Genomic DNA, 13,236 nt, shown 5'->3' on the forward strand with positions numbered 1-13,236 from the left:
TTGTAATGAAAACATGGCCCACGACCTCCTCTTCCACGTTATTATTATTATTATTTGATATCAATAGATTTATTATGGCGTCATTACATTTCGAAACAAACACTTTTACTTTGAAATTCTGTAAACTATTAACATGAATATCTTTTTTTGCGATATCAAGTAATAACTTTAAGAAATTTTTTGACCAGACTAGACGCTAATTGGCCCTAAGGTCATTTGACTTTGATACCTGGACCCTAAACCTATCTGAAACTATTAATCAATGCACTGCATTAACATTTTAACCCCATTATGACCAAATGATTTATGTCTTTAAGTCACAGGCATTTCTTTACCAACTCAGTTTTGTTCAGTTTAAGTCTTTTTCTTGTCATAACTTGATGAGTAAGGTATTCTATCCCCACATTTTTTGTGAAGGGCTGCATTTATGAGTGTGGTGTGTCAGGAGGAGAGACGCCGCAAACAGTAATATTGTGTGTCTTGACATAAAGTAAACCAGCTTACACTGTTGTTGGTTGGACTTTTTAGCAATTTTAGCAAGTTTGCAAACTTCTCAGAACAGACGTGTCAGGAGACACTGTGTCGGCGTTTTTAATTGCATGATCTTATACCTGTCATCGCGCCGTCGTCCTGCGGTTCCTCACAGATGTGTCGCAAGGGTCGCTTGTACTGGAAATAGGCTGTACACGCCATGAGGAGGACAAAATAACCAGAACACCTGTCACTACAGGCAGAACACTTATACGCTCTGTATAATAAAAGATTTCACTTTAATGTTTTGAAAACATAATTCCACAGTCTGTTTCTCATGTGGCCTTGGCTCATGTTTGGTGACGCCGCGGTCCTCTGCGTGGGATACGTTGTCACGATTTTAAGAGACTTTGTGAACAAGTGGACGTGACTCATTACTGATGAGTCATACTGGACTTGAGAATTGAGAATTTAGCTTTTTATTTCTTGGAAATCAGTGATTCGGGTTCTTGTTATTTTGTCCATAAGTGAGCTGTATTCGTTTGAAAACTACCTTTCAAAAAATCCCAGTGATTATGAGCGTATAAACGAACTTCCAGTGGATCAGCTATTGTATTACTTTGCATTTTATGTAAGGTATTCCTGTTATATCTCTCCACCCTCTGTATATTGACTGTTTTTCTCTTGTTTCCCACTCGTTCTTCTTCTTTTCTACTCTATTTCTCTCTCTCTCTGTCTCTCTGTCTGTCCTTCTGTCAGTCTTTATATACGATAACTGTTTAATGACATTTCTACGATGTTACGTCGTCCCGGGAGAGAACTCCCTGCCTCTGATCTTAGCAGAGTGTATCATTACCTGTAAATGCTCATTATAAAAAAAGAAAAAAAAGAAAAGAGAAAACAGCAAATGGTGTCACCCAAGAAATAGTGAAATCAAGTCAGGTTGCAACTGTGGTCATCGATGAACAGATTGCACTAGTAACACCGGGGTGAGCAGGGGGTAAGTGGCAGGTAGGTGTTGTGACTAACCCGACTGCTGATGCCCAAAGGTTTGATGTTCAGCACAGCCGCCACGTCCAAACAGTCCTCTTACTTGTCTCTCTGCCACCTGCCCAACCCCAACCCCCCCTCCCCCCCTCCCTTCTGTCTGTCCGTCTGTCTGTCTTTGCAGAAACCACAGGATGACGATGATGAAGAAGATGACGTCGAACCTGGACTGACTGGAGACGAGAAAGAGGAGGAAGTGAAGGAGAAAGAGAAGCTCGGGAAGCTGCAGTACTCTATTGACTATGACTTCCAGGAGAACAAGGTGACAAGATTGTTTTATATTTTCTGGCAAAGCTCCCTGACTACAAAATTTGACCAAAGTCATTAAAACAAATATTTGTTCTGGGTTAAAATAAAGATAGATGTAATGTCCTGCTCTGTTTTATTCACATTTTAATAACATATTTTCTTTGTAATCACAACATCTTTGGTAAAATGGTAATCACTATTATTTTTGTCAATATTGAAATCTTTAATGAATTAATATATTTCACAATTTGTCACAATTTCAATTCATCACTGAGTTCCTTCCATAACTTTACCCCCAAATCTGACACACATCTGTATTTAATATTTGTTCTCACTTTCTCTTCCTAGTTTCAAACATAGATAATCCTCCTGAATTACAATTTCCTCCTCTTAGTTTAAAGAATGTCTGAAAGCGAACAGGAAAAGTTTTATTCACCACACAAAAAAAATATCTCCGGTGTCTAGAAAGGTTAACATAAACGATCCTATGAAAAAGTGATTAGTGGATTCCAGATATCCAACTTCATTTATTATTCTAATTGCTCTTTTCTGAAGTTTAATTATAGCATCTAAGTTATAAGTTAAGAGTATGACATGTAAGGCATTACAAATGAACAGTACAATATCCTAAGGCAGTTTTTATTCAATAAATCATATTGTTTTATAAAGAATAGCAATAGATTTGGATATTTTATGTTTACTGAATCATTTATGTAAACTAAATATTTGAATTTCAACATTATCTGTTATAAATATGGGCGTGGTTTCTCAGAAAATGTGCAGCATTTTTTTTGGGCCTCAAATTTTTTTTAATTATTTGATTATTTAAAGGGATCCATGACAATGTGAGGGATTTAGGTTTAGTACAGTTTTGAGTTTTAATCACCACCATCACTCACCAGCTGGCTGTGGGGATCCTGCAAGCTGCTGATCTCCTCTCTATGGACAGCGGCGGCACCTCTGACCCTTACGTCAAGGTCTTCGTCCTTCCCGATAAGAAGAAGAAGTATGACACCAAGGTTCACAAGAAAACTCTCAATCCCGTCTTCAACGAGTCGTTCTGCTTCAAGGTGAGCTGAAACACCTTCACTGATGACTTATCAAAATAACAAACCCGTCTTATCTGTTTAATGGGCGGACAGCTCTTGTTAAAGGTCAACTCCTCCCCCCCCCCCCCCCCCCCCGCTTCTATTTCACTTTCACTTTAAAGACGAGCGCCTGCTCAGATTCTGATGTCTTTTTTCCTCTTTAACACTCGTGGCCAGCACTGATAACAAAAAAAAAAAAAAGCAGCGGACATTTTGAAGGAGAGTGTGTATGAGAATCAAATTAAAGGGGAGGGCCACCTCCAGTGCAACCCGCCTGCTGATGCAGCGTTTAAAAACAAAAACAATTCAAATGGCTTTACCTTGTCAAAGTCAAAGTTGTTCTGCTGAAGCGGCCTGTTATTAAGTCAGGCAGGATCGTGCTGCACGCCAAAAATTGCAACTTATATTGCTTTATACTATACTTTTCTTTATGTTTTCTGTAGAAGCCATTACACATGTAGGAAATAAAAAAAACATAAAAACAAATACATTTGGTTGCTGTTTTTCAGATTCCATTCCAAGAAATGGGAGGGAAGACACTTGTGATGTCCGTCTACGACTTCGATCGCTTCTCTAAACATGATGTCATCGGTGAGATTAAAATACCCATGAATACCCTTGACCTGGCTAAGCCAATAGAGGAGTGGCGAGACCTGGACAGCGCGGATCAAGAGGAGGTGAGGGGGGGCGCCGGGTTTACGTGCTGTGTGGAGTGAACAGCTGAATGTCACAGTGCGACGGGGATTCGATGTTTGATGTTTAAAAATACGAGCTGACAATATTGGCTGTGACTTGTGAATGCAAGCAAAAAAAAAACAAAACGACAGCATACTCGGCTAATTACGACGGTACAGAAATAACCGCGGGCACAAGGTGCCGACTTTGAGGCTGAAGGTTTTCATTTCCTGGCCATGCAGTCTGTATTTACTACTTTCAGTATTGTACCGCATTAGGATATTAAAACAGGTTTTAGCCTTTGCTACTGCCGCCTCTACGGAGTCACCTTTGAAGTTAATACTCACACTACAGTTAATTGAGCTTGTAGACATTTTATTTTATTGACTTTGAAAACACATGAGTCAATGTGGTTAAAAATTATTCTTTGTACTAATACAAACATTTACATAAAAAGGGGCAGTTTGTGTGTCTCTGTATTGTTAAGTCAAGGATCTCTGAACTTAAACTTAGCAGCAGGCAGAGATTGAAAGCGAATGTTTGTCGTTAGCCCACAAGGTGGACTGTAAAAACACATTTATATGCATTTTTTATTTATAAATATGCACCTTTAATGTGTATGAGAGGGAGAGAGTGTCTATGAGAGAGAGATACTGAGCTTGGCTTAGGCTCAGTTGCTTACTTGGTCAGTTGTAAAAAAAAAAAAAGAAAAGAAAAGAAAAGCCACATCTGTCGTTAAATTCCTCGCCACTTTCACCCGTTTATTCTCCAATTCAGACCCTTGTTTATTTAGAAGGAGGCCTTTTAGGTTTCCTTACTTTAGGCATTTCTGACCAAAATAAATAATTCAAGTAAGCGGGTCGTTATCAGGCTTCTTGCCGATGAGCTGAGCATTTCAGGTGTGTTGGAGCAGGGAAACCTCTAAAACATGCAGGACAGTGTGTCCCCAGGACCAGGATTGAGAAACTGTGTGTTGTTGGATGTGTGGCAGTGGGTGGCAACAGGCCAAAACACAAAGACATTCACAGAGTTTCCGAATATACTGACTGTGCCGTTGTTGTTTTTTTTAAGTCTCTGAAGACATGTCATGGTCCTTTAATGACTAAATATAAACCATTTCTTACGTAATGTACCTTTTGACTCTCCCTCTCCTTCTTCCCAGCCGGAGAAACTGGGTGACATTTGCATCTCCCTGCGTTACGTCCCCACTGCCGGAAAACTCACCATCTGTATTCTGGAGGCTAAGAACCTGAAGAAAATGGACGTGGGTGGACTGTCAGGTGCTGTACCTACTGTGCACTCAACTCAGCATCACATACCCCGTCTTATTACCACAGTATCCCACATATACACACACACTTTTAATGTATACACTTGCACAATATCTGGTATTTTGGTCCAGATTAACATGTAATTCAGACGCTCACAGTGAGACTGCAGCTCTGCTCACGTGCTGACGCTGCAGTCCTCCCCATGCAGCAGCTCTTCACTCCCCACCTCCGGCTTCAGCATTGGCCCCATCTGTTGGTGCATTACAGCACTGCAACCCACATATGCATGTCAAGGGCATTTTTCTCCAGCACATCCAGATTTGTTACGCTTGTCTTTGTCTATTTTAGATCCCTATGTGAAAATCAACCTGCTGCAGAATGGAAAGAGGCTGAAGAAGAAGAAAACAACGGTGAAGAAGAACACTTTGAATCCGTACTACAACGAGTCCTTCAGCTTTGAGATTCCTCTCGAGCAGATGCAGGTAAGGGTGTGGAATAATGTGTTCAAATACCACAGAATCATATGGATGTAGAAGTACTAATGTAAAGAACTACTGATAAAAAAAAAATAATGTAGCCAATTAAAATAATTAATTATTGGTGACAACATGTCATTGATTTAAGAAGGAAATCCTTTCAGGATTGGATTACACAAAGTACAACCTGTTCAAGTGTTCATATCAGTGCAGGAAATCAACTAAGACTAAATGTAGTGCCATAATCGTTTTAAGGATACAAAGGAGGATCAATAGTGGATTTTTAGCTCTAGAACATTATTATTTACAGAGTTACGTTGCGTGAAAGACTAATATTTGATATCTGTGCTGTGTGAATGTGAAGGGCAGTTTCAGATGTTGCTCCAAACCCACAATAATTCCCTTGTTTCAGGGAATTATTCTTTCTGACCACATGTTTCAATGACTGCTCACCTTTCATTTTATTGTATTGTTCTCCATCAACCCCTCTCAACCTGCTAAATGCTGAACTAACACAGACTGTGTAGTACAATACAAACGGTGTCTGTCTGCTGGTTGGTGCTGTGTTGATACTGTACAGCAGGGGTGTCCAAACTTCTTTTAAAGGCCCTGGTATACTACCGCGCACGCATCATACTGCACGTCGCACTGCTCATCGGCCGTCGGGCAGGGGAGTCTGTGTCAGCCGGTTCAAGGTCGGGGCTCGGATGACTATCTTTGGCGATGACTTCTTCTGTTGTCGAAATGTTTTTTCTGCTGTCTACTTACGAGCGTTGATGACGCAATTTACGGCATGCGCGCGGTGTGCACCTAAGTACTGTATACCAGGGCCTTAAGGAGGGCCAGATATGATAATGTGAACATTCCCGGGCATCAATGGTCCCTTCTGACCTTTTTTTTAACAGTAAAAGTTTTAAAATTATTTTACTTTCATTGTCACAATTATCATTTTTAAAATGTAATGTAACCAAATCTAAGCCACGCAGCTACCGGGGATGTCACATGACCGGGCCGATTTTCTGTCCCAGTCCATCCCTGGCCATAAAAAATACATTATAAAACCGAAGCTGCAGGCCATACATAATCTGACAGTGGTTGGCCTGCAGGCCGGTGTTTGGACACGCCTGCTGTACAGTGTGTGCAGAATGTTTTGTTTCCCCGAGTTAGAATAAAGTCTAAAAACAACAAATGTGCTTATTTGTTCTTTTTAGACTGTTCTAAAAACAAGAGCGCTTACAATGAGTCACTCACACCCATGTAATATTTATGACATTTTTCTACCCATTCTCTCAGAAAATCCAAGCTGTGATCACAGTGCTGGATTATGACAAGATTGGCAAGAACGACGCCATCGGTAAGATCTGGGTGGGAAGTAAGTCCACGGGTGCCGGGCTCAAACACTGGTCCGACATGCTGGCCAACCCCCGCCGTCCCATTGCCCAGTGGCATCCACTGCAGCCAGAGGAGGAGGTGGATGCTTCCCTCGCGGCCCTGAATGCCAAGAAGTAAACTCCCATCAGAACACATCGTCCCCTCCTGCACCCACTGAACCCATGCATTTCCCATTCAGATCCCACATGTCAGTGTATATCCCCTCCCCCCCTCCCGACCCTTCCACCCTCCTCCTTTTTCCCACTGCCACCTTTAAAAAGATAAATTGAAATCATTTGACATGATGGGGAGATATAGTTACAAAAAAAAAGGAGAAAAAAAATCATCATGTTATATTTAATCATGCCATTGAAAAAAAGAAGATGAATTACAGGATGGACAGAGACTCCGTTGATTTCCTTTAGATCTATTTTTGTATTGGGGTTGTGGTTCCATTAATAAGAATAAAGACTAGACTGTAAAGAATAGTTAGAGTGCTATACGGGAATCTGGCGATAAAGGGGATAAAACATACAGCCACTCATATTGTACTCACTCTTTCCCTTTAGTGACACAGTTTGCTTAGAATAGCGCTTAATAATAAAATGCTTTATACTGCCATAGGACAGAGAAATAACACAAGCAGGTCCATTCCTTAGGTGTATCGTGCACCATGTTTCACACCTGCCAGTTGTATCATACTAGATGATTCCTGTTAGTTTGAAGTACATTCCTAGAGTTGGGTAGCGAGTAGGGATAAGCACATATCCAGTTACCCACAGACACACTGCCGTTTTGATTAGTTAACCCTCCACCCTTCGTCTCAGGAAAACTGAGAGGAAACTGAAGCTCCATGCCTTTTTTTCTAAACGGGTTGCTGTTATTCAAATACTCCACTTGCCGAGAACGAAATCACGCTTGACCGCTTGTTGTTGTTGTTGTTGTTGTTGTTGTTCTTTTTCTGTTGGTGACGTAAGGCTCACGACTAGTGTTAATCTTATCCATGAAATGGAAAATCAAGGGGGAGAGCGGGGAAGTGATGGATTTTTCGGTCAAAAAGAAAAAAAGGTGTGTGTGTGTTATGTGTGTGTGTGTGTGTGTTATGTGTGTCGACTGCACAAAAAAAGGCTGCGTCTGTCATCTGAACGGCAAAGAGCGAAAAAAGGTATCAGAGCGAGGAACAGCACAGACTGATTCCAAACACCAATGACATGATGTTAACCATGTGTCAATTACTGCCTGCAGTCCACCACCTCCTCCTCCTCCTCCCCTCCTCCTCCCAACGCCTCTGAATCTGTATCTCACTTGTTCAGTGCTACTGCCATTCGTCATGGACTTGACACAAGGGTTTTACTTCAAAGGAATCCCTATAACCGTCTTACAGTCATAAAGGAGACAAGCCTTCCAAGTAACAAAATAAGCAATTTTCAACTACCAGGGACGCCTTCCAGTTAGCGGTGTTGTTCTCTTCATTTCTTTCAACGTTTTATTTCCTACTTGTTTTTCCTTCTATTGATCCTGTTGTGTTTTTTATTTCATTCTACTTTTATTCCTTAAGCACTTTAAATCCAACTGTTTTATTTATGTGCCCTCGCAAACAAGAGCTTTAATTATTTAAGTTAAGAATAAGTGGCTTACAGCCTATTTTTTGGGGGGAGAATAAGGAGCAAGGGATGATTACATTATATCATCATTTCATCATTTTGTTTTTCCTCAGCTTTTCATGTAAATGTTTGGATGTTTACGTTTCACGACTGATTGAAAGGAAATTGAATTTATTTGCACTACTGGGTATTATTCTGTTCCGTGGTTGTGTGCAAATGTTGTGAGATTTATTTATTTATTTTTGCTGTGGCACATGTGGCACACCAGGTCTCCTCCTCCTATAAATACGGGCTCATCTGATTAAGACGCAGCTGCTTCCTGGCCCATTCACAGAATGTAATCATTTGTGTTTTTGTAGAGGAATAATTTAAGATTGAACTGACAAATGCCACACTGTTATTTGAAACAAACCTCACACACCCTTGAATAAATTAGTGGAAGCTTAAATGTTAATCTGCATCCTCTAGTAGCCAGGTGATAAGACTCCACTTGTGCTTAATTAAAGTCAAGTCTGTGTCTGATTGAGCACATCTAAAAAAACAAACAAACAAAAAAAACCTACCTGTTGACTGTGTATAAAATAACACAATTTGTCAATGTAAATCAAAACGTAGGCAACATTTGAACAATTGTTGGCTCTTATGTTTAGGTTTTTAATAATCAAACACAGACCATGATCACATTTTGTATTTTTCACGTCACGTTATCTTTACGTTTATTTTCTTCTGTTGATGAAGCAACACTAAAGAAAAGGCAACACGGAAGCAATCAAGCAAACCCATTGGTCTGTAGTTTTGCCAATAATATATAGTTCATACACGTTGATACTGCATGTTTATACAAAATACTGTACATAAGAGCATGTTTTAGAGACAAAGCAAAAATATCTCGTGTACGTAAATGGGTGTCATTTGTCATTTTAATAACACGGCGAAAGGGAGAAGAAGAAAAAAAAAGATGCACTGTATATTTTTTAAATGAAACAAAATGTGTGTTTATTTTCCATGAGGGTCATTGGAGAGAATGTCATACAGTACAAATATTACAGTACTTATTACTTAATAAGAACCTTTCCACGCCTGAGATTCTTAAGCAAAGTGTGTCGTCCAGTACTGTGTGTGAGTTCATGTAGGATGAAAATGTAGCCGCATGCTTGCTATCTAATTCCTTGTGATCAAAGTTTGTTTTTTTTCTGTTCGATTGCCATTTATTCACCATGCGTTTTTGTTTCAACACTTATCCAATGGACTTATTTAGAAGATTTGATGCTGTTGCTTTTTTTTTCTTCAATCTGTTTTTTAGTCTTTCATGTTTGGTATATTGGGGCGTCGGGTCTCCAAGTCTGTAAGACCAGACGATTTTCTAACACATTCGGCACAGTGTCATGAGAAGAAGATTGAATAATTCTGCAATCTGTAGGTAGATTGAAGGAGTCGTTACGTGTGCCAGTACAGACCCAGAATAAAGTCTGTTGGATCCTATCTTTATATAATCTCATCCCAGTGAACACAAATGACTTGGAATCCCTTCTTCTCTCTCTCTTTACTTTCTTCTATTTAAATGACCTGAAACCCTTCATGGCTGTCTCTTTTACTGTGTTTATTATAGAATAATGTGTATGTATATACAATATAAATGAATAAGATAAAACTAAAGCCATAAAACTCAAGCACTAACTCTTTAGAGCTCAGCTGAGTAGCTGGAGTTTATTAATGAAGAAGAAGAAGAAAAAAAATCGGATGTCTTCATTTTCCTTGGCCAGTGTTTCTCTTTTACATTCCGCTCAGAGGTCTTTGTTCATCAAGAGGGCAAAAATCCATTTTACTGTATATGTGTGAGCAGTGGGAGCAGTTGTGACTTTAGTAGAGTGAGTGTGTGTTTTTCTACTTTCAGAGCTGTTGATGTCCTTGTTTCTTAGAGGTAGCTGAATTTACAGTATCGTGATTAGTAATGTATCTGCCTCGTTTTGATAGTATAAATATACAATCTCATCACAAGTTCCCACATAAACTGCTGAATCTATATAGTACATATACATACATATACATATATACATAACCTATATGTAAGAGTGTGCTCTATTCTTGGGCTGAGTGCAATTTATGAACCGAACTGAGTCTGACTCTTCAAGTTTCTCTTCTACACGTACAGTGAATAATAACTGCTGCTTATGCTGGTTGTTAGTTTTCTTGAAAACCACGAGCAGCAATAATACTATTTGAGTTCCAGCAACATGAAAGTGACAAGAGAGAGAAACTGTCGCTCACGTTTTAGGTCCAAATCCCTCCCATAGAACTATGCATAAAGTAACAGAATATAATGAAAACAATATCTAATATAAGTATATAAAATGAAAAAATGTGATGCACCTTACATGGGATATAAAGAATATCAGTAATGGAAAATGAAGAGAAATTATAATGAGAACACCGATTTCACTTTTGTTCATTAAATTACTAGTTGGAGCAAGGAGATGTTAGCTTAGCTTAGTTTAGCTTAGCGTACACTGAAAACTAGCACTCCTCATAGCCTCATGGTGATTAAAAATAAAGAAGCCTTTCCTTCACATAAAATAATCTACTTTAAACTACAGTATCATATTAACAGATTAACAGAATTACATAGTATACGTTAATTGTCTTTTTCACTTTTTCCAGCCAACATGCTAAACTAAGCTAACTGTGTCTAATCATCTAATTTGGCAAGAGAGTGAATGTACATTTTGAACTCGACTGGCTCTTTACACGGCAGCCATGTTGACACACAGGTGTTACTGATCACGTTAACGATGGCTCTGCTCAGTTCTTTTAAGTCAGGACAGTGAACCAGCATAAACCTTTAATCCGAGGACGATCTGGAGCTATATAAGCTGTCATTCCTGTGATTAGTTACACTTTTTATTTCCCTAATGTGGTTTTGTCAACTCCCCCGTGTGTGCACAGGTTGTCTCCGGTTTCCTCCCAAAGTCCAAAAACATGCAGATTTGGGGAATTAGGCAAATTGTGAGAGTGGATGGTTGTTTGTTTGTCTCTCCCTGTGATGGACTGGTGACCTGTCCAGGGTGGACTACAGCCTTTCACCCTATGTCAGCTGGGATTGGCACCAGCGCCCCCTCATGTGGAGGAAAAAGCAGTAGAAGATGAGTGAGTGAGTGAGTGAGGGTTTTGTCAAAATGGCTGCTGTGCAAAGCGCCCGTTGCATTTCCTTCAGTTTACCTCAGTATCTGACTTTTTTTGTTTTCCGCAGTAAGCTGCCATGTCTCTGTGCTTACGACAACCCTCAGTCAGTGTGTCTCTCTGATAACACACATTATCTAATGCAATATTATGCTTCTACACTGTCCCATTATAATGCCACTTACTGTGACCAAATGATGCACTGAGTGTGATTTCAATACAAGATCTCAATGTGTTTCAGAAATACTGCCAGTACCTGATTACACTTGCCTGCATTTGTCGCCACTGTTTAAATCCACGTGAACAGGACACATCAGATGATGAGGCAAATGTGAATACAGGTCAATTTATAGCACACTTTAGATTTTTATTTATTTTTTTATTTCCTTTCACTGCTCACTACAGTCACATGACCACTGGATATCTTAAGTTTTATGGGGGACAGAGACTGGGAGTTGTGTGTGTGTGTGTGTGTGCACGTGTGTGTAGACGTGTGGGGGCTGTTTAGCAGACATGGTGCAAAAACACTGGGATATGTAATTACCATATACAGTACAGGTCTGCATGCGTTGGTTACATTGCTCATTCCTAAATGTACATCTCTGTGTGTATGACTTCAGTCAAACAACCTTAGTTTTGTATTAAATCTGTGGGTTTGTCTGCTTTGTTGTGTAGATTTTACAACTGCCACTGAAACTGCGCCGTTTCAGCTGTGCAAAGACAGCTGGAGAGCACCATTCACGCTTTCTCCTTTTGTTTTGTTGTAAACAAACACTGGGATTTAAAAAGGGAAAACATCCAAAGTTTCCGTAGATCATTTGCCGCCTTGTCAAAATGTGTCGTGACACCACTTTGAAACACGATGTCTTGTCTCCTCTATTACTCGCTGTACTTCTGTATTATTGTGCGTATGTGTATCGCTTATGTCTATTCATTTATTTTTTGGGGGTTTTGTGACGTAGATTGTAGGACATTATTTGAGTCAATGCCACAAAGACACATATCACTATGCTCTTCCAGATTTGCTCTTTTGTTTTTGTGTCTTTCTGTGTCTCTCGTTTATGTCCCATCAGTGTTGTTGTGCTGAACAGGAAGCACCGGGTTCGCCACTGAACCTGCTCTTTCTGAGTGTTAAGAACGCCGGGCTTCATGCTTACATCATGGACATACTGTATACTGCCAAACATGCAGGACCGTACCAAACTCCCCTCTTGAGCGCTTAGTCCTCCACTTCATCCCTGATGCAACTTTGTTCTTAAGACTCATTTTATTTTCATTTTTTTATCCTCCTCCTCCTCTCTCTCTCTCTTCTTCATCATCTTTTAAAGCATCGGAGGACAGCCAGGTTGTGTCCTCTAGCTGTGTTTCTTCGTGTCTAGTGTCGTGGTGCGCGTGTTCATGTCAGTACTTGTGCCTACTGTGGATCGCATGCTTTAGCCCTTGACTGGACACAAACGTTGCTCACAAACTCCTCTTGACCCTTACGTGGACAAACGTTGCGGATCCTTATAAAGTAATCAAGGGAACCAAATAACTTAATACAAATTTATCATATGTGTGAACAGTTCTGTAAAAAAAAAAAAATACAAATAGGAAATAAAGGCCTTTTAACTACCCTGACTCATTTGTGTTTAATATGCTGTGTGTTCAACCCTCGCTGCTTCGTCCATGTCACACAAGGAAACAATTGGTTTTATTCCTTTATGATTTATTAAGCAAAGTCATTATTCAACTGTCATCAACACATTTCACACTTTTCTCTGCATAGATCAAAGTATTTACACACGAGACACATGAAAACATTGGT

At 39.8% G+C, this 13,236-nt stretch overlaps 1 protein-coding gene across 4 annotated transcripts in view; it reads left to right on the forward strand.

Moving 5' to 3' along the window:
* LOC131468096 (synaptotagmin-2-like) overlaps nucleotides 1–13,049 on the forward strand; it is a 60,490-nt gene extending 47,441 nt beyond the window's left edge. For 2 of the 4 annotated variants that reach the window (XM_058641970.1, XM_058641971.1), the window contains 6 exons: nucleotides 1,643–1,780; nucleotides 2,670–2,837; nucleotides 3,365–3,532; nucleotides 4,693–4,810; nucleotides 5,150–5,283; nucleotides 6,571–13,049. In XM_058641970.1, coding sequence (XP_058497953.1) covers nucleotides 1,643–1,780; nucleotides 2,670–2,837; nucleotides 3,365–3,532; nucleotides 4,693–4,810; nucleotides 5,150–5,283; nucleotides 6,571–6,786 — 942 coding nt within the window. In that variant the 3' untranslated portion in view covers nucleotides 6,787–13,049. The remainder of the gene's footprint in view (nucleotides 1–1,642; nucleotides 1,781–2,669; nucleotides 2,838–3,364; nucleotides 3,533–4,692; nucleotides 4,811–5,149; nucleotides 5,284–6,570) is intronic. The other 2 variants (XR_009241674.1, XM_058641972.1) reach the window with 2 other exon arrangements.
* Nucleotides 13,050–13,236: the final 187 nt, after the last annotated feature.

The sequence above is a fragment of the Solea solea genome, chromosome 11 (genome assembly GCF_958295425.1).
Source record: "Solea solea chromosome 11, fSolSol10.1, whole genome shotgun sequence".
In the NCBI taxonomy this organism is placed as follows: Eukaryota; Metazoa; Chordata; class Actinopteri; order Pleuronectiformes; family Soleidae; genus Solea; species Solea solea.